The 22,003-nt window shown below is 39.7% G+C and overlaps 1 protein-coding gene across 12 annotated transcripts in view; it reads left to right on the forward strand.

Annotated features, from left to right (window-relative positions):
• TNRC6B (trinucleotide repeat containing adaptor 6B) overlaps positions 1 to 22,003 on the forward strand; it is a 135,744-nt gene that overhangs the window by 40,264 nt on the left and 73,477 nt on the right. For 2 of the 12 annotated variants that reach the window (XM_075077816.1, XM_075077807.1), the window contains exon 4: positions 221 to 288. The exons of 9 other annotated variants lie outside the window; for them this stretch is intronic. In XM_075077816.1, coding sequence (XP_074933917.1) covers positions 221 to 288 — 68 coding nt within the window. Of the gene's footprint in view, positions 1 to 220; positions 289 to 15,815; positions 16,088 to 22,003 lie in introns of those variants that run through there. One more of the 12 variants, XM_075077826.1, reaches the window with a different exon arrangement.

The following is a 22,003-nucleotide window of genomic DNA, read 5'->3' on the forward strand; positions in this document are numbered from 1 at the left end:
TTTTTCCCTTGTAAGACTTTTCTGAAAATTGTGCTATAAAATGATACCATAGCAATGGGGTTGGAGATGTGCATATGTTGCTAAGAAACTACGTGGTCTGTTCTGGACCAGCCACTGCAATAAAGTGGCTGTCTTAAATTGTTGCATATGGAAAAGGGCCACTTTAGGTGATGCGCGTTTTGCTCCACCGATTTCTGACCTGCAATGCTTGCCTTTGCAGATGGAACATGAGGATTTTGTAATGGAGGGGCATGGCAAGACTCCACCTCCTGGTGAAGAAAACAAACAGTGAGTCACACGTTTATTTAAAAAGGGCCTTACCATAGTAAATGGTGTGAAGCACTCTTGTCTAAATGTGCTGTGAGCATTGGTTGGTTGTTTGGTGCTTGCCCTTTTGGTTCCTCAAATATCCGTATATAATAGTGAATGGTGGCTTAAAAAAAAAAGGCAGGCTGCTGACTTAACTTAAATTTAAAAGTATAGAAATATGCATTGCAATTTCAGAAGGTAAATCAGAAGTTGTTGTAAAAGGGATATTCATTCTGGAAGCTTGGTACTGAGGTAGTGAGTTTATACATGAAGTTTTTACAGAGCTCTTCTTCACTGGAAAAATGTGAAATATGGTAGAACCAGGGCCTACCTTTTGGTGAGCATATGGTAGATTGGTCCTCTTTGAAATACAAATGTTACTACTTCAGAGTGAGTTTTAATAAAGGGACAGAAATTGTAGACAAAATGTGCTTTCAAGGATGAACAATCTAAGATGCTGGTACACAGTGCTTTAGGGAAAGAAGCTTGATCAGAGAAGAAAATGACAGATTTCCATTAGCAAAAGGCACATAAAAAGGGCTTTTTCATATGAGTTCAAACTGAAATCTAGTAATGGTTGGGGTTTTTTCCTGGGTTTTTGTTCAGATGGGGAGAACAGAGCCTTGTCATACAAGTATTGCAGGGATGGCTGTCTTCCGTATTCTTTTGTTTAGTTAATGCGGTAGTCATTCAATTTTGATATCATAATTTCTTCTTCCTGGCTTTCCTTTTGGAGCAAGCAGAAGATGGTCTTTGGGAAATCCACAGCACAGAATTCTTTTTTTTTTCCCTTTTTTTCCCTCCCCCTATGCCTAAGGGGATGCCTCCTCCTGAGAAGGAGGAAGTTATTGATCGGAAGTACACTTGGTGCAGAAAGGCTAGTACTCAACTTGGTGTTGAAGGTTGTCTTTGCCTTCTAGATATGCTAGCAACTGTAAGTCTACTGCCTGTGTGACAGTGAGAAACCTTTTCTGAGGTAGCCAAGATAAGTTTAGGGAAGTTCTAGCGCTGAACATGCACATTCCTTCCATCATGGAAGGGAGCCAAACTTCTCAAAGTAGTTGCTGCTGTTTCTTTCTATTCAGACTGCCCAACTTACTCTGGTACCAAGAGATACAAAGCTTGTTGAAGTATAAATTTTCAGAAATTTCCAGAAGAAGAATCAGTGCAGAAACAAAAAGTAGGAGTTAGGTTTCTGCTCTTCTGAATTCTTTCTTTAGATATCCAGTAATATAATGAAACATATTACTGTAGTGAATAATACGAGGGATGTTGTACTGGATTTATCATAGCCTCGTGTGTGTTTGTCTTATTTTGGGTGCAAGTGGCAGCTAGGATTACTTTACAGTTGACCTGATTTCTAATTAGAGCTTTTTGAATGCCTTACAGCATTATCTCTTTCTCCTCCAAAACTGTCATTATTAGGAAGAGAATATGAGATTAGTGATAGGCAGGATTTTTTTAACTAATAAATTTGTGTTCAGGTGGCACCTGAGATCTTGCCACACAGATCCTGCCCCTTGCTTACCCTTTGCTGTAAGTGTCATTGATCTGGTATCCGAGATAAACAAATGATAATCACAAAAAGGATCAGTAATTTGTATTCTTAAGTGACTCCAAAAAGCTGCATTGATTTCAAATATTTTGCTGTAGATCTCAAAATAAAAGAAAAAAAAAATCTGAAATAGCCTCTTCATATTCTTGCTTCCTTGCGTTAGGGATTTAGTTGGACATCGTGGAGTGGGTCTAGTGAAGCGCCACAGAGGGGGACTAGGGCATCTGAAATGGGAGAAGCTGAGAGAGCTGGGACTGGTTAGCCTTGAGATGAGAAGGCTTGTGGGAGGATCATATCCGTGAATATATACCTGATGAGGGGACTGAGGAAGACTCTTCACAGTGGTGCCTGGTGAAGAGGCAATGGGCATGAACTGAAATAAAGGAAATTCCACTCAAACATAAGGAAAATAACTTTTTTTTTTACTTTGAAATGTGGTCAGACCTTTGGAACAGGTTGCCCAGAAAGGTTGTGCCTGCTTCATCCTCTAAAATACTCAAAACCCAACTGTACAGAATTCCGAGCAGCCTGCTGTTGTTAACTATGCTTTGAGTAAAGCGGTGGGATTGACAATCTGAGATCCCTTCTATCTGCAATGATTCTGTGTACCTCTTGTCCTCCTAGTTGGTTTGAAATAATATTGGAGCTTGTTAGTGAATAGCAGATCATATGTTTGAATGTAGAGTCAGATGTTCACTTCAGAAATAGCTGCAATAGCTGAAGATGCTTCCTTCCCTTTCTAGCTGTTTGTCAGAATTCCTATCGAGTTTACTGCCTTTACGGCTATGCAGATGGGATATTTTTTTTGAGTGCTTCTAATTTGCTTTCCTGAAGAGTTGGCCATGTTAATTTATTTGCTTTTCATAGGCAGCCTGATCTGGGTAACTCTGTACTGAGATTGTTGAGGAAGTAAGTATTCAGAAGATACGGTTTCAGCAACTGACCTGTGAAGCAGCTAACTTGTACCAGAGTGCTGGAGCACTCTGCAAGTGTTAACCTCCTAGGCAAGCCCAGCAATTTCTTGGTGTTTAACTGCATTCCAAGTGACTCAAAGTTTGAGTGGGCAATGAAAGAACAGAAATAAAAAGATACTTCTGAGACTTTCAATGGAAGCAGTAGCTCTTACCTAGCCCCAGTTTCATGTGAAATTTCCTTTGCTGAAGTACAGCTTCATAATGGATTAGTAAGGAGTCAGCATCCATGGATGACTTCTAGCATTTTATTTCTGAAATGCAACAGAGTGTTTCAATTCTGTTTGACTCAGGGATACAACCATGGCATTGCAAGAGTACCTTCTAGTATTAAAAAATCCCAAACCTGCTTCAGTCTCACACACCTTTTGCTGTACTGAACCATTCTTTTGAGCAGACTTACTGTACTAAAATTGCAGCATTTTAAGATTTTTTTTTTTTTTGATTGAACTGTGGATGGTACCGGAGAATTGCTGTCTGCTGGTAACTGTCAGCTTTGTGGCAAGGAATTATCCTTTTAGACTGTATACAAGGTCTTTGGAAATCTTCAGCTATCATTTACAACATGAATATAATTGATTTCAATTGAAGCTAATTATGAACAAGAGAAGTCACCCAATTTGAAATCCTTAGTACAAGTGAAATATGGAACAGGCATACTCATTTCACGTCCTGTGAAAGATTTTCAGTTTATGCCTGGTGCCTGTGTCACAAAACTCATGGTTGTGCAGCAGTGAGTGCTGCCACTTGCTCTAAAACCTACACTTCAAAAGAAGTGAGTCTGCCTGGACTGCTGGAGCTGATAATGGCCATCTTGGACCATGCTTTTACTCTGGCAGAGGACTAATGAACTTCTTGAGAAATTGTTATTTCTCAGTTTTTACATACTCTGTAAATTCCTTGCTCCTCATAGCTCTCTGGTATGTGACATAAGCATTTGTAGTTACACTTGGCCACATAATTTTGTTAGGTGGCTAATATGTTTGTCAAGAAACCCCTTTCCCTCCCTCGCAAAGGAAAAGCTCGGAGAAAGGTCAGTATCATTATGTTTAATTGCAGGCGGACATTTTGTTAGAGCCGTTCTCTTACATTTTCATCCATTATGAAGAGGTTGACCTGAATTGCCATGCTTAAGGAGTAAATGTTACTTCCCCTCAAAATACTTGCATTTTACATGGCAGTAGCTTCTTGCTGCCTTCTAATAAGGCTTTCACTTTTTCACTGCTAAAGCAAAGATTAACAGGCAACTTTGATCCAGAAACATATTTCCAAAACAGTCAAACTTCTGTTGATAAGCAGAGAGCAGCTTCTCTTTGTACCTTTTTTGGGGTAGGAAAAAAAAAAGAGTATACTCTAGTCCTTAAATTGAGGTTGTGCTCCTAGTTCTAGCAGTATTAATTAGCAACTCTGCCTGTGCTAAGAAATTATCCCCTGCTGTCACCACCAGAAACTTAGGTACCTTGATCTATTAGTGAAAGGGATCTTGTAATGAAAAACTATTCCTTTTTATAAGAAAAATGTAAATGTTTTACTATTCCTGACTGACACATGGAGAAGTCTGCTTGACAGTAGCTATTCGGACAAAAAGGGAGCCAAGTTCATACTCATGTTTACTAGCAAGGTAAGCCAAGCTATTACTGCTGACTGCTGTTTTGCAGTAATGGGAGAGAAAAGTGTTCAACTATCCTGGCAATTTGTACATCTGGAAGTGATTCATATTGTAAGAAAGATAGCAAAACAAGATAATTTCTAAAATTTACAAAGTGACATTGGTTAGACTTGCTGGATAGCCTTCTCCCTGGGTTGATAGTTTAATGTATATATCCTGAGGCAAGGTTTTTAATGAGACCCTCCAAAACTGCAGTAATGCCAGGAAGAGAACGCAACCAGTGAGGATCACAAAATTATTTTAAATTTGGTGATGTTCTCTTATGTTATTCTTTGTCATGTCAGCAGGAATATTCAATGTCTTCATAGAATCATAGAATCGTTAAGGTTGGAAAAGACCCTTAAGATCGTCAAGTCCAACCACTAACCTATCACTGCCAAGTCCACCACTAAACCATATCCTCAAGCACCACATCTACCCTTTGTGTGACACTACAATTAAAAGAAAGCAGTAGCTAAAATGGTCTAATCTGGAAACAGGAATTATAAACTAATAAAATAATTTACATTGTAAAGGACCTCTGAAAATCATCTTGTCCAGCCACATGCTCAAAGGAGGACCAGATTTGAAGGTTAGATCTAAGCTGTATCAGGCTTCTCAGGATTATTCTAGAGCCTTTCTGGGCAATCTGTTGTAATGTTGATAACCCTTATGGTGAAGAAAGCTTTCTCATGTTCAGTAAGAATTTCCCTTGTTGCAATTTATGTCCATTGCCTTTCATCTTCCAGTGTGCATGTCTGAAAGTCTGGCTCAGTCTTCATTAAAACTTGCTTCTATGTTTGCAGCAGAATTATTGCCCCCGTCCCCATTTAGTTCTGTCATTTTAAAAATAAGTGAAACAAGCTCTATCAGCCTTTCTCTGCACTTCAAATTAAGGAGCCACTTAATAGGCCAGTCTGTCTTTGTTTTCAGCCTGCTAATATTGGGTGCACATGTAAATATCACTGCCACAGTGGCATAAAACAACCAACCTTACTCTGCATTGTGTCACTGAAAACTTATAGAAAGGCTGCAGTGGTACATCCTGAATATGTCTGCTTTGGTTGGTGAGAATGCCAGACATAGTTACGAAGTACTACAGTATTTCTTTAAGCATTTCTTTAATGTACTTTAATGTTTCTTTAATATTAGCTTCTGTCCCTGTAGCATAAAACACTGTTCTTACCCAATTTAAAGCAAACAGTTAGAAAGATGCCTGCATAAAAGGGGTTTTGTTCGATATTTTAAGGACATTCCATATTACAGAAGGCATCAAGGTTTGTCTTGAATACCATTGCACTTTTTAAATTTACTGACAGTACCAACCTAAGCAGAAGATTTTTTTTCCAGAAGGTTCATGCTGGGATTTTCAAAGTAGCCTCCAAATCCTAATTCAGATTACCAACTCAGATTTGGAGTACCTAAATCTGGGTGTCATCCCAAATTCTGTTGAAATTCATGGCAAATTATGTCTTTCCTTGAAAAAAAAAAAAATCAACAATTATGTTCAAAAGTAAAGGTGTAGCTGATTTTCCATTGCTGACTGTTCTATGTGTGCGTAACATAAGTAGCCCATTAGAGAAATGCCCCCAGACACTTAAGTCTTCTGTCCGACATCCTAACAAGCCACCACATAGACACGTGCTATGTCTGTAGTGGCCATACAGGCCACTTCTGTCACAAGGTATTGCAGTTCTGCAAGTGCGTCAGAATATGCTTCAGTCCCGGTGATAATTCAGCCTAGCTCTGGTATTGGCATCTGAGCAGGAGGGTTCTAACTTTTTTTTTTCTTTTTTTTTCTGTCCTTGGAGATTTGAAAGGATGTTTGAGAGCGCAAGACCATTAGACTAAAACTTCAGATGAAAACTGCTCCAGCTAAGGTTTAAGGAATTTTTTCATCACATTCATATTGTAGAAGTCTTTTTACTCCCTGCAGAGTCCGTGTAGGACAAGTTTGCATTTGAAGGCAGCTCTGCCTGTGTATATAAGGGGACCCTGAGGCACAGAGAAAAGAATTGTCCTTGTCATGCAATTGAGTAGGTAGAAATGGATGAGACAGCAGTGGATTCTGTATCTGTAGAGGCAGCTGTTTTAGCCATAAGACTGGTAGGTCAATAATGCTACAAAAGCTGGCTTGCACCCTTTACAATACAGTACTTCTGAAAAATGTAACAAAAATAGGCAGAATTTTTACTTAAAAATTCAGCACTTTAAAATGCCAAAAGTTTCATCAATTGACTCCCATATTTTACCAGTTTAATGTTATGCTTAAATCTTTTGAAATTTTGTACTTAAAATTAGAGGTATTACCCACAGGAAAAGTCTAGTCTGAGTATTAATTAGTCTGAGTAATTAATTTTAAGTGTTCGCTTCTGCAAGTTAGTCTTGAAAATATTTTTAGTTGTCATTTCATGGTTTTTAAGATTCCCCATTTTACCTCCTCCATGATTTTATTTTTTTTCCTTTCAAACCATAAATTAGGAGGTAGGAAAGCATGTAGCACTGTATTTTTATTTTGTCATGAACAGATACAGCCTTTCCATGTACCTAAACTAACCTACAACATTGGTGTACTGTTATTCTGCAAGTATTTTCTCAGTATGTGGAAAACCAGAAGCCAGATGACTGTTTTGGGGCGGGGGGTGGGAGCTATGAAAGATCAAACAGGGAAAAAGTCAGCTTTGGAAGTTAAGTTCCCACTTACTATCCCTATGTGTTTAACCTACGCTGCTGCTGAATATTGAGAGAGAAAAGGATTTATGGACAGTGTGTGTTCTAAGTGTGAATATTTTGGCGCTGTTTTTCCCTAGGATTTTGTAGTGTTTTCTTGCAGATTTCTTGGTGTAAGAACAGGCTAGTTTGTTTGGGTCATGTTGTCCTGTCCCCTGCCTCCCAGTTCTGTATTTCTCCTGCGTAGGAAGTGCACAAAGCCTGCTTCTGAATTTGCATTCTCCTCTGATCAAGAGACTTCATTACACTTGTTGTCTTACCAAGAGAAAAGTATTATTGTCTGTTCCAGCTTGCTTGATTTATAAATACAATATCACAAAATACTCAGATAGTGTCATATTATCTTTTATACCATTAGTTTCTCTAGTTGTTACAGCTAGTAGTAATTCTGATTGCCAGGGAAAAGGAGGATATACTGATTTACCACTGTCTTAAGGAGCTTCCTGTACTTTGAAGGGGAGAGCATTCGCATACTGATCAAATTCCTAAAATCCCAGAGCCTCTTTGTTTCAGACACCACGGCCCCCTCCACCCCCTGTCATCTAGTCCCCTTCCAGGAAGCAAACTATCTACCAGACACTCTATTGACATCTCAAGTTCATTGTCCAAGAAGTCCTTTTTAGGTCTGGTTGATTAGTGGCTGTTCCCTCTCCTAAGTTGCCACTTCCTCAGGAGCTGCCTGAGGTAACTGCCCTCTGATGTATCATTTATATGGATGGCAGGACATTGCTCTCTTTTCAGGATTTCATTGCTGTTTAGACGGCAGCTGTTGGATGACACCGTACGTGGGGGTAGGATAACAGACTTAAAGAACAGCAAACAAAATCATTTGAGGGCTGTTAATAATTTTGAGCCCCGTCTAAATTGGTGTTTTGTCTAGGTTGTTAATGTAAAAAAATACATTTTAATTTAGACGAATTTCTGTGGTATCTACACCAAGTTAGTGCCACACATTTTCATTTGGCAAAAGTTCACTTTTTGGACTGTTAGAGCAGGTCAGTGGCATCATAAGTGTATATGAATTACAGTCCTAAAACTTTTTTTTCCTTTTGCATCCTATTTCAGTTGCTTGGTGCTCTTTTTCTTTTCCCTGCTTCATTCTCTCCAAAGAAGAAAATCATTCATTAAATCATTGGTATTTTTTGTGTGTACACCTGAATGAATGGTGGAGTCTTCCTTTCAAGGAGATGAAGAGGGGAAGGGAAAATAATTCTAACGGTTGTATGTTACATTAGAGTTTATGCTGTCATTGTTTCCTGCATCCAGAAAGTAGAAATTTTGGTGACTAATCACTGCAGCTTAGAGATACCAGAGGTTAAAGAATCAAAAAAGGTAAATGGTCTTGAAGTCCAAGAACTTGGTTCTAAGTTGCAGTTCCTATCTAGACCCTTCAGGGAGCGACTATTATTGGTTAAAGAAGGGGAGGGAAGAAAAAAAAGCAAGGTCTTTATTCTGTGTAGAAGATATGACTTACTTTGTATGACTAAAAATACTGTGCTCTGTGGTCAGCATGGTATGAATTAAAAACTTGTTTATAGAGATATTTTGGAGCTCTTAAGCTGGATTGCTTCTCTGGCATGCTTGATCTGGAGAGCTGGTATGATTTCTTTTACTCCTACCTAGGTAGGTGGAATTCGCTGAACACTCTGCCCTTCATCAAAGTCGACCATATTTGGGAGTCATACTGTTTTTAACTTAGTGCATGCATTTGAATATTTGTGACAGCTACAGCTTGTAGAATTTTCTGCATGGATAGCTAGCTGTTCCTTTCCTGACATTTCAAACTGAAGGGCTCTACATGAAGGCAAATTACTTAGGGAAGATGTTCAAGTCACTTGGAAAGATCAGTTTACAGATTTTTGCAGCAATAAATAGTGCTTTTATTAGAAAAATGAGTCAAATTAGGGAAATCTTTTCCTACAGTAATCCACTGACTATGCATTCTGTCTGTATTCTGCGTTTACTTGGGGGTGGGAGGGGTTGGTTTTTGTTTTGTGTGGTTTTTTTTTTCTTTTTTTTTTTCTAATTTAACGTAGCGTATTATGGTTCCTTTAATAAGAACAAAGGAAAATGGGTTGGTGCCAGCTCCAACCAAGATGCCAGAAATTCCTTTGCTCGGAGGCTTCCGGGCCAGTGATTGAACGCCCCATACTAAAACTAAAGGCAAGTTAGAACAATTTGTAGAGACGTACTGGTCTATCTCACCATAAATACATAAAAAACATATGTTTAAAAAAATAAGTGCAATATTGCTTCTTTTGGGGGGGGGGGGGGGGGGGAGAAAAAAAAATGGACTAGAATAAGACTTAACTCTTTCAGTCCAAAAATCTTTTCTTTTGTGAGACCTCCCATAAGTATTTGTAAGAAATCTGCTTTGCATGAGCAGACTGAAACAAAGTGAGCAGAATATACTGAGTTTTGGTAGAAGGATGCAAGGGTCCTGTTGTGGTAAAATGTTTATAGACAGGACAGATAAGATTTTCATTAAATATTCTAAGATGGTCAGATTAAAATTCTTGCTGCTATTTGTTTTTAAAATGTTTAAAGCTTCAAGGTTTAAACAAGGGGAAGGAAGGATTTAACCAATGAGGTTATTACTCCTTTTGAAATGCATGGTAACAGTGATTATTGGTGGAGGGTCAGCTGAATCAATCATCTAACTGGCACAGTAATTCACATTCTGTAAATAACAATTAGAAAGCAACCGCTTGCTGTATATATGGGAGGAGCAATATCCCATACCATTTCCCTGAACATCTATTTATTTGAAAGAAGTATTGTCTTTTCACTGGCATAGGTAGAATTACATAAAAGGGACAAACTTTTCCTATTTCACGGATGTTTTGGCAGTTTATAGGATTTTAGTAACTGAAGAGGGAGACCTGTTAGGATAGGATTATATAGTCTCCAAAATCAAGAAGCTTCTGAGATGTTAGTAAGGAGCAGGTGAACCAAATTCTAAGAACTCTAATTTGTACAAGTTCCCTGGTATGTTATGTCACTGGAAAGTACTCATTTTAATTTCTGAGGATATGGGTATAAAAATTCATTCAGCATTTAGAGAGGGACTTGACTGAATGGGAGATAATGTTTGGGGTCAATTCTTTCAGTTCCTAGAGTAGTTAAGTGTCATGCAATTCCTTTCTGTGCCTGTATCTTTCCCAACTAAGTTGGAGTTTCTTGTCTAGTTTTGGTCGCGTGGGGCAGAGGAGTAAAAAATTGAAATAGTTGTAACTACCAATATGTTAAACTTCAGTAACTGCCTGGAAGAGAGACCAAAATTAATTTCCCCACTACAAGAAGGGCTTCAGGACAAAACAAAAGATTAACTCTTCCGGTTATATCTGCTAATAGCTAATCATCATGCGTGCTTTGGGATTAGCTGCAGCACATGCTATTTTTTGCCCAGGTACTGAAAGGGGTGAAAAAAAGTTACGGGAAGAGGTCTACATAGTGCACAACATACTGGTAGAGCCTTGGCATCAGAGGAGAACTGGCTGTGCAGGAAGGTTGGATTAGTGCGGTAAAGTAGAGGTTCGGTGATGTGTGACAAGAGATTAATAGGAAATGAGCTTTCAGTTCCGAGTGTTCATGGAACATCTTCGTTAAAAGGCAGCTAGAAAACCTCATATTTTCTCCAGTTTGGAAAGGGCATTTGAGGAGATTGAAGAAGTGGAGGCATAGTGGTGGATTATTTGTAGGCTGAACAGCTGGGGAAAGTATTGTAGCAGATTGAGGAAAAATTAGGTGGGAAAGTGGGTGTCTGCAAAGCCAGTGAATGAAGTTTTCCTTCTGACTTGTTATCTTTCTGTGGGCACTTCATTAATCTATAGGGTCACAACTTTGGCTTGGCCTTGCAGCCATTTAGAGTTGTTAAACTTCATATGCTGTGAAGTTTTCAGGCCTTGTATTCTCTCGTTTGTTCCTGGCAAGATATGAATGAGATCTGAGCTACAGTATGGCTCCAAAGCACTGTTGCAATGTAAGTTTTTGAATAATAATGATGGTATGCGCCATTCCTAAAATGTGTTGATAGGTGCCTTTGTGTAAGGGATGCAAAAGCTGTTGTAACCTTTTCAGAAACTGAGCAAGCTTTTGCTTTGTCAGACATTTTTCAATATGGTATTTTTCTCTGAAGAAAGAATTATGTTATACTTTTGCATGCTATAGTTAAAACCCCTGGCAGCTCTGTTTTCAGAATCTGCAGCATAAAATGTCTCACTATTCACTAAATGTCAAGGGGGGGAACCCCAAAACAAAATCCTAGTTTTCACTAGGAATGAGTATTTTGTCCTTGAAGAATGCTTGAACATTTTGAAGTTTTGCACTCCAGCAGGAGAGGTCATCTCTCTTGCACAATGGCTTATGTGCAATTGCTGTGAGGACTTCAATAAAAAAAAAAAACAACGTATGTTGATACAGCCAGATTTAGCTATCGTCTTCACTTTTCAGAAGTGCTGGGCATTCAGGATCTCTGTCTGTTCAGAGAAAATAATTTAAAAGTGTTCTGAACTAACCTTTATGTAGGACTGAGATGCCTCATCAAGTGTCTAGTTGTTACAAAGTCCAGGAAGCAAGATGCTTTGAACTCCTGGTTTTAACCTTAAATGTTTTTAATTGTTCTTTTGAAATAAATCATATGGCAGTTGTTAGAGCACACAAGTAGTACTTAAGACTCCTAATTCTGTTCCATAATTTTTTTTGGGGGGTGGGGGGGGGTGGGTGTCTCTGCTTGCTTTTTATTATTAGACAGTGTGCAACTATGTAACCTAGTCCTCACATACATGTCCCTACTCTAAGAGTTACGCTTTTAAATTCATCTTGGGAAAGACAAAGGGACCTTTCTGATCCCTGTTAACTTGAAGAGTTGTGCTTGCTAGGATTGTAATCCAGGTCAGCTGGACCACTGGTGACTGGTTGGGGAGCTACGGAAGAATAGGCCTCCAGTTATGTTGTATCTGTTACTGCACCCACCTTCTGGGGTTGGGGGAGGGAGGTCTGGGGAAATCTAACTGATGAGCTGCAGTAGGGTAGAGGGCATGTAGGCAGTTCACTGGGCAGAGGGCAATAAAAAAATCTGCCTTTTTGCCTTTGATACTTCCGGAAGCAAATTCTTCACCAGCAGGAGAAAGGACAGTTGGTGAGAAGGCATTCATGCTATGAGAAACTTGTTAATATTTGAGGTTTCTGCTGAGGAATTGTGTTGGGAGGAGCTGAATTGACTTTTTTTCACTGTCACAGTACCAGCTATGAAGAACTTTCTAGGGGGAAAAAAAAAGTCTTAAATTTATTGCCACATGTAGATTGGCAGTGTAGAAAGCCCAGTGGGTGGAGTCCAATGTTGTAGGATGGTGAGGGTGTAGCCTTCAAAATAAGGGAGATGTGGCATCAAACTGTAGGATTTTGAGCCCAAACAAAATGCTAGCTCATGAGACAGGGCATTTTGCATAAGGACTGGATGAACTCAAGTATTTTTAAAATTAAATAAGGATCTACAGATCAGACAGACCAGGTCGTCTTTTTGAGATGACAACTAGAGGGTACGGTTGATACCGCAGTTCATCTACTGGACACTGGAGCATGCCTGTCTACATAATGTTGAAGCCTAATTTCTTGATTCTTATCAAAAGGTCATCAGAAAGGATGAGCTGTTACTGGAACCACAGTGCAGCTTAATGTGAATTAAAAAACCCCACTCCTCTCCTGTCTCGGTTGAGATATGAGTGCAGAGAATCCATGACTGTAAGCATCTCTCTTAATGCGTGCATGTGTGCATGTATATGTCAGCTCATACTGGATACTGTCCTCACAGGAGTACTGTGAAGCTTCATTAAAGTTTTTAAAGTGCTTTATGATCCTCAGTTGGAAGGTGCTTAGAAATGAAGTGTTTGTAATCAGCTAAGTTAGTAGCACATAACAAGGATATAACCTATTAACACTAGCTATTAACAGTGCTGTTAGCATCAGAAAGCTTAATGGTTAGGTTTTAAAGTGCAATTGCCCTCTGAAAAGGCATGTGCAGGTTTTGTATATGCTCTGTATTTTTACGCTCTACTCCAGCTGTGCTGCTGCTTCTTCCACAACTTTGGTTGGGAAATGCTGCATTTAAAAAAAAAAAAAAAAAAAAAAAAAAAAGAGACGAAAACCACAACCACTACCACTCCCTCCCTCCCCCTACAAACCAAAACAAAAAACTAAAACTTTTTGTAAGCCGTCTTAACCAAGATGCCAGCAGAAATACATAAAGAATGAGGTATGTTTCTATTGTTAGCTTAGTTGAAAAAAAATTATCAAAGCATTTATTTAATTAATTTTTATATTAAAATAAGGATTTTGAAGTTGCTTCCAAAGAACATTTTAAAGGAAACAAAACATGGGTAATTTTCACCTTGTCAAGTGGAGTCCATGGTTCTTTATGGAAGAGAAACCAGTTAAGGTAAAACCTAGGCCTACAGCCGATATGTTTCTAACAGAATGCTAAAAATTCAAGGTGTTTTATTCACGCCACATTTATTTAAGAATTGCCTATACTGGCCTCTCTAAATATTTTTAGTTGACTGGTGATTTGCTTGTCCCCCAAAAAGTTTTCTGATTAAAAAAGCTTTGTCAATTAAAAAAAGCTTTGTCAATAGAACATCGACAAGGTGAAATTTTGTAGCAGTGATTTACACTTGATACACAGCAACTGAAGTGAGCGCTGGTTGCTTAAAGTCATCAAGGTATTATCAACTCCTTGAAGTAAAAGCTTCCAGGACATCAGAATGAAGAGCTGGCAAGCCCTGCTGAATTTAAGAGTATTTATAAATCTGAGTAGAACAATTTGGCTTTTGAGAGGGAGTAAAATTATTTGTATCTTAGTGCATACTGTCATACCCAGTGTGAACATGAATAGAACGTGCAGCTACAATACTTAATGTAATTTCTCAGAAGGGGGATAGCTGTTTAATAAATACGCATATATATATATATTTGCTTTTATGAAACTTTCTGTAAATCAGATGCCTAGTGGTTGGTTTGGGGTTTGTCTTTAGATATTCAGAGCAATTGTGGTGTCCTCTTCGGGTCTTGCCACAAATAAGAATACATTCCCTGAGATTTCACCACATTTCTTAAATTACCATTTTTGGGTGAGCCCTGCCACAAAGCACCTCAAGCTGGGCCGATTTTCTGCTCTGGATTAGACAGAGCACCCTGAATAGCTAGCATTTAACTGCTTTTATTTCATTAAGTACCCGTAAATGCATCACCCCTTAGCTATTTCCAGAGTTTGGTGAGCCTGCACAGACAGAGGTAGGGGGAGGTTAGGGTGCAGTCTGTAGTCCTGTTGAAGAAATCCCCTCGTTGGGGGAATCCCCATTCAAGGGTTTCTGTACCTTACTGTGAGGGTAGTAGGAGCAAAGTGTGTGGAAACCTGGGCCTTATTAGCCATCCACGGTCTCCTGATTATTTTTTGAAACATAATGTTTAGCCAGTGACTTGTGTAGTATAATATACACTAACAATTTTTATTCTCATTCATAACATGGGCAGCTTCTACCCCCCGCCAAATTCATTCCTATGGAGTGCCCCCCTGTGACTTCTCAAGTTAGTTTCGTTCTGTGGCCTTTTTTTCACTGATAGCATGGTCTCTTACTTTCTATGGAGTTACAGTACAGAACTGTACAGAATTAAAAACCTGGGCCTTTTTAAGGGCTCAATCCCGAGGGTGCTCCCGTGAGCTTCCTTCCCAAGCTGCTGTCAGTCATCCCACTGGGCATGGTTATATTACACAGTCGGTTCAAGCATCTGTTACCTGTGTTGGGCTGGCTCAGGAGCAAGTCTCCTCACAGCAGGATCACACTCGCATTACCGTGTTCTGTTCCTGAACTACCTTCTTTACCATTTCTACACGTTCAAGGTAATATCTGGAAACATCCTGAAGACTTTTTTTTTTAATGTTGCAACGTGCTGGGATTCTCTTTCACTGTTGGAGCATTTGTCTATGGAAATTGTAGGAAGAGATTCTCGAGTGTCCTCCTCGTGATTGGGTTGCAGCCTGAGACTGAGAACAGTCACGGCGAGAGGAGAGACCAAGTTTGCCCTGCTGTCCTGCAGGTGTTCTGCCTCTGAACCTGGATCTCGGGTTTATGTGTGCACGTCATGTAGACAGTCCAGTTACAGTCTGGATTCATTGTGGACTGAGGATGAACCTCCTGTCCTTCAGATGGGATGGGGTACTTAAAATGCGGTTTCCTCTCGAGGTAAGTGCTAGGGTCAAGTGTACCCTGGTGCACCGCAGAAGAGTGCATGTGGCTAGCGGGACTAAGACCTTTTTCCTTCCCCGTTTATTGGCTCTGCAACCTTAATGTAGAATCAGCTTCTTTATTTTGAGCAAGTTATAACAAGAAAAGCTCCAGCTGAGTCGCTGTCCGTATTCTTACCGCTCATCTATCTCACCCTCTCTGTGTAGTGCCTTTGAACCATGAACGGAGGCGAGTCGAGCGGCGTGGCTCGGCGAGGAGAGGTTGGCCCCCGGTGCGGGCAGGGCGATGTCCCTTTAAGGCGGGAAGTAGGCCGGCCCTCGCATCGTGATTGACAGCCTGCCTGGAGTCACATGACCTGCCTCTATTTGAAGGTCACAAAAAGCTTCTTCCTTTAGAGAGAGCAAGAGGGAGCGAGAGGGAGGGAGCGAGCGAGAGGGAGAGAGTGAGGGAGGGAGTTCAAGCCAAAATGGCCGACAGAGTCTCTGCTGGTTTCTGAACATTTGAAATAATAATAAAAAAATAAAAAAAACCACCAAAACAAACACAAAATCATTTTTGGATCTTTTTTCATTTCCATTTCTACCTTGTATGCCTCAACTCGCTGGATTTAAGCACTGCTGCACTTTATGAGGTTAGTGGTACATTTATATTTTATTATTATTATTGTTTTTACCTATCAGTCGATTTTTAAGAGCCTGAGCTGACCGTTTTCATCCGTGGTTTTGCAGAGGTGTGTTTTATTTTTTCTAGCACAAATACTTGTTTCAGATGTGGTCTGGTTTCATGCGTGAAGCACTTTTAGTGGATTTTTAGGGCTTTTTAGAAGGAGGTCTCCGTAGAAGCGTATTGTGGATTTTGAAGAGATTTGTAATTTAAAACACTTCGGCAAATTACAGAAGATCGTTCGTGTTTTTCCAAACCGGTGAAGGACGAGATAGTACTGAAAATCTTGTTTTAGTTAAATGGAGGCTTCTTAAACAGTGATTTCTTCCCCACAGCACCCGAAGCTCTTAAATCTGCTGCAAAAATTTGCATATATAAAAACGGGTTTGCGTTCTTTCTGCTGCTGGGTCCGACGGGGGACAGATGGGGAAGTGTTCTCACCGGCCACCCTTCCCCAGGGAGAAAGGAAAAACAAAACAAAACAACAAAAAAAAAACAAACCCCAAACCCACCCTAAAACCAAGCACGCGGACAGGTAGGGTGCCGGGTTGGGGGGGTCAGAGGATCCCTGCGCTGGCAGAGCCCCGCCGAGCCTAGCTAAGCCGAGCCCAGCGCTCCTGCCCGCCCCGCCGCCGCCGGCGGGCTCCGGCGCGGGCTGGAGCTGCCGCTCCCCTCCCCCCCTCCCCCTTCCCTCCCGGGCCGGTCCGTTCGCGGCCGTCCCCCCCTCCACCCCCGTCGTGGGGACCCTGCGGTCCTGCCCCCCAAACCCGGCGTCGGGAGTTAAAGCCGGCTTGGTAGCCCCGGCTGTAAAAGGGGACCCGCCGTGTCCAGAAGTAAGGGGAGCCATCTCTGCTTAACGGGTCTGGCCACCGATAAAATGGGGGGAGGGGGCCCCCCCAGATATTTAGGAATGCGCGCTTGCAGATGAGAGATGCTGGGTGCCACTGACGTTTTGTAGACTTTTGCTCCGTATTCTTCATAAAATGAGTGTTCATCTGCGTGGTAGTAAATGTAGGTAAAAAGCTGTGTTTTCTGCCCCCCCCCCCGCCCCCCCCGTCTTTCTTCTACTACGTTACTAAAAATTTAAATCCAAGTGATTTTTGCATCTCCCTCCAGAACCAAGCAGAAAATTAAAGGGAAATAGCTGAAGCTTGCTTTCTGAGAACAGGCCCCTCCTCCTGCATTGTAAGAGTGTGATGTAATGCTCCTTTCTGTGAGGTTAAACGAGAAAAAATTCGCTGTGGTTGTATACGTTGTTCTTCACCCCTTCCCGATAGGCCTTTTACTGTGATGTTTTTTGTAGCTGGATACTTAAGCAGCAGATAATTATGGCAATAATGATGTGAATGTGCTTTCACACTGCAGTGTATGAGTGGATTGATTATGGCTAGCAGGTCAAATTTGTAAACCTACAAGGTGGGGTTATATTTTGTATTTCTTTGCGGCCTTACATCCATAGACTTAAATACAAACAGAGGAGACACATTTTCAGTAAACACATCCAAATCTGTCTGGCTGTCCTCATTATAGTCTTGTAGCAGTATGTATCAGGGCTTTTTTTTCCTCCAGTGGCTAGCAAATATTTGAAATAATTCTGCAGTATATTAAGTTTCTTTTGGAAGTTAAAGGTGGGTTTTTATTTTAAATTGGAGCAAGCCGATGAAAAGGATTCCACTCAAATTTGATATAGTGAATTGTGCTGATAATTTTGGTCTTACAGAGTTTAGTAGTAATGGATAACCCAGTATGTGTATGAAGTAATACGTTCTCCCTGTTTACGATTAAATTAAATTCCACCCTCGTGTTATGGGTATGTATCTGTGCGAGGGAATATTATAAAAATGTTCTGTCTTGAACCTGGTGTACCCTGATGGCTTTTGTTATTCAAAGCCTTCTTGGGCTTAGTGGAGACCCTGATGTAGCCAGAATGTGTTGAATATACCTGTTGATTGACAAACTTAATTAGGCATTAGAACTGTTTTCAAATGCAATATAAAGTAGTAGTAATCTCAGATTTGGTTCTTACTGGACCAAAACATCAATTATGTAGTTTTATGTGATAACTGCAAATAGCATGGGATAGCTGAACAGGGAAAGTAATGAAAACCTAAATTTTGTCCTGGGTTGTAAGTATTGTAGGACATAGCCTTCCCAGAATCTGCTTGAGAAAAGAACTTTCCTTCCCTGCGTATTTTTTGCCTGCATGCATTACTGTCTATGTCGTACACTTCCAAACTGTGTGCGTGTTAGTATAGCTGGGTTGTTAGGAAGATGGAACACAGGATATTTGCTAATAACTTGCACTGCTCATAGCTGTAGAAGCTGTCGTGGATTGGACAAAAAGCAACTATGAAGTGATTCCAGTACAGAGTAAATTAAGCAGCTTTGTGAGGCAGTACACTGTGAATAGCAACGACCAATTAAAATAATTCCTCATATAAATATGTCTTTGACCTATCAAATCTTAGTGCAGGGTGTGTTGAGGACTCTGTAGCCTGTGAAACCATAGGATTTTAAAAGTGTGAGTCTGGGCAATTCTCAATACTGTTTGCATTTGGTATGTTCCTGCAGTACAAAGGGAACAAAATACTTACTTAAAGTAACTTTGAGAGTCTTGATGCGAATTGTAATTTCTAGATCAGTTTGAAGCTTGCAGAAGTGTTGGGGTGGGGGAGCCTTTTTTGCTTCCTTAGTTTAGTGATAACAGTGGGCTTGGAAGTTTATTTCATTTTTCTCTTTGCATTTGTATATAACTTGTTATTGGTATCTATAGGAACCTCAGCCCCCTTCTAAAGCACTGTTTTAGTAGGTTGAAAACTACAGTGAGGACGGTAGTCAGCAGAGTCCCTGGATTCTTTTGCACTACATCTAAGACATTCTTGAGAAATAGTTGGCAAGAAAAGCCTTAGTACCGTTAAGTCTCAATATACAGGAGTCTGCAGGTCTAATGGGGTAAAAAAATTCAGGGAAGAGTGACTGAAAAATCAGTATGCTTACTTTCAGCAGCATTTTTTTTAGCTTCTTTCTCTCCTGCTGGGAAGGAGAAAAAAAGAAACATCCTAAGATCATACAGGCTGTGCTGACTGGTTTCAGCTAAACTTAACCTTTTGAGACTTTTGTCTCTTACATAGATACTGAGTAGAGGAGAAAGCATCCAAATCTATAAATGAAGACAAATCTATAGAATCAGCGTGTTGCTGGAAGATAACTTTTCTCCGTACCTTTCCTAGCACCCCTGCAAAAACTTGTTGTGGCTTGCACCTTAAAGCAGAATTCTTTAATTCTAGTCATTATGGACCTACTTTTCTCTTGGTGTCCAGGATGGAAGGTGAGAAGTTTAGTTTACAGTTTACTTTGAACATATGGAATCTGCACATTTGGTATTGTCTTCAGCTGGCGGTTGTTTTATAACTGAAAAGTTGGAGGGTTATAGTTTTTTTGCTTTAATTGATTAAGAAGAAACCTACCTCCTTCCAGAGAGCTGTTTCAGCTTATTAAGTATTGGTTTCCTATTTAAACAGATCAAGATTTGAGGCAGGAAGACAAGATACATATGATGTTTAGTTCTAAAAAGCTGCACTTCATGTCCTACCAAGGGGATCAGGTATAGGTATCTGGGTTCTAGTTTTGTAACCTTCCTGAGAGTCTTGTAAAGGATGGTGTGTAATGTCAGGGCAAAAGATGTCTGTTCACTGAGAAGAATCCTGCTGAGGAAGCTGCTTAGATTTTAAGTGGCTAAACTTTAAATATTTAGCTTTAATTATTGCTGCAGAATTAATTTGATAAACAGATGTAAAATTTGGTTTAGGTGAATACAAATATTTATTGCTTCTCAAAGCAAGTCCAGTATTTATTTCAAGAAACAGCAGCTTTAGTTGCTAATGTAACACTGGAAGTTAGTTGGTATGATTATATGTGCCATATTTAAACAGTGGTCAAACAAGACATCTAAAGTTGGGTGTGAAGATAACACTTTCTGGCCAATTCAACATTGAAGGCAAATGTGGAGGCATCATGGAGACAAAAAATACTATATACTGAAAATATTTGTATTTTGTTGTGATGGTGCCATGATTGTTTTGAAGGGCACAAGAGAAATGGGGCCTTTCCGTATCTGTTGTGAATTCCAGCCCCAGAGCTGTACATTTAGCACTTCTCGCTGCTTAAATTCTTTCTCCTTTATACATAGGCTTCCAACCAAATAAGACAACAGTTTCTCTTTCCTTTTTTTGTAGAGACAGAATATATATGTTGTAAGCAGCATGAGTATATGTAAACCCTGACTTTTTTTTATACGTAGTGGCAACAACACACTTCTGAAAGGAGTTCCTAATAAGGCTTTATGGCTGTTGTCATTTTAAAGGTTATTTTCCTGTCTGTTTACAGTATGCTGGTCAGTATAGGTCAGGGCTGAAATGCTCTGGTGCTACTAGAATTATATATTTATAATAATTTCTGAAAAGTTGTGTCTTAAGAGCTGGTTGATGTGATATTTGGATATTACACTATGGGCAAATGGAAAGACAAACCTTGATCCTCTTTCAAAATATTGTAGTTCCAGGACTACTTCTAATTAGCCTGTTTAGGTACGTGGGAAAACATAAACCAAGATATGAACCCTGGAGTTACTTCAGGTACCTAAGAGAAGATACATTAATAAAACACGAGATGATCTTTAAAGGCAGAACAGATCAAACCACAAGGGTTAAACAGCATGGAAGAATGTGTGCTAATATACCTGGAGAGAAACTACTGAGGGGTGTCTTGTTAAAAACCACAGGTAGCAAACATGAGAGCTGAGTACTATTCCTCTCAGTGCTACAATTTGCGTCTCAATTACATGGATGCTTGTGTATGTTAGGCAGAGAAAATTATCTAAAATATCTATAGGTGGAAAAATGCTTAGAAGTACAAAGCATGTGTATTAATACAAGTCTGTGTTAAACTGAGACTTCTAGAAGTGAAATGTAGCCTTGGAATTGAGTACAACAACAAAACCAAACCTAAGTATGAAGACACAACTGTGTTTTACTTCATTCCAGGAGCAGAGTGCTTCTCTTTTTAGGATGGTACTTGTGGGGCCTTAACTTCAGAGCATTTTGAACAGTCGGGGAGGTCAACAAATTTTGAGGTAGCTTAAATAATAGTAGCAAAACACGATAGAGGGGGGTAGTTCAGCAAAAAAAACACCTCAGCTTTTTTGTATATATTTTTGTAGATACATATGTTCTCTGTGAATAAACAGTTGTTTAATTTGTGTCAGGAAAACATTATTTTGACACTGAGCTCCAACATAGTTGAATGTGCTTTGAACAGGAGAGTTACTTCAACTGAAAAGCAGAAAGGTACAAGCATTTTTAAATTAAGGTGGCCATTCTTTTAATTCCTTAAGAGTACACAAAACCCCACCATGCATGCTTAAGTTAAGAAATAAGGGGAGGGTGCTCATCTTTCCCAGAGTTCTTAGTAAATGCAGGGTTAGGGCTTCCTAAAGATATGGATATAACAGCTCAACCCAAAAACTGATTGGAACTTGAGCGCAACATTGTCTTAATTTTTGAATCAGAGAAGTATTTTTTAGAAAAACAGAAAAATGGGAAAACTACTACTAGTATTCTCAGTATTTTTTTTTCCTTTTTAAAGCACAGCGTTTGTTCAAGAGCACAATCATAAGCCACTGTCCATCTGTAATTGCATAGTGGCTGTTGGGCATAGCCTCCGTGTACCTGAGAACATGGAAAACTTTAGCTGCAGTGAGACTGCTGGAATTTGGGGTTTTGTCAGTATGTACACACCATAGTGTTCATAGATTTTGAACTTTTTGGGGTAGTTGACCTATAAGAAAACAGGAAAGGTTAAATATATATTCTATTTAATGCCACTT

Source organism: Phalacrocorax aristotelis, chromosome 1 (assembly GCF_949628215.1).
Source record: "Phalacrocorax aristotelis chromosome 1, bGulAri2.1, whole genome shotgun sequence".
NCBI lineage: Eukaryota > Metazoa > Chordata > Aves > Suliformes > Phalacrocoracidae > Phalacrocorax > Phalacrocorax aristotelis.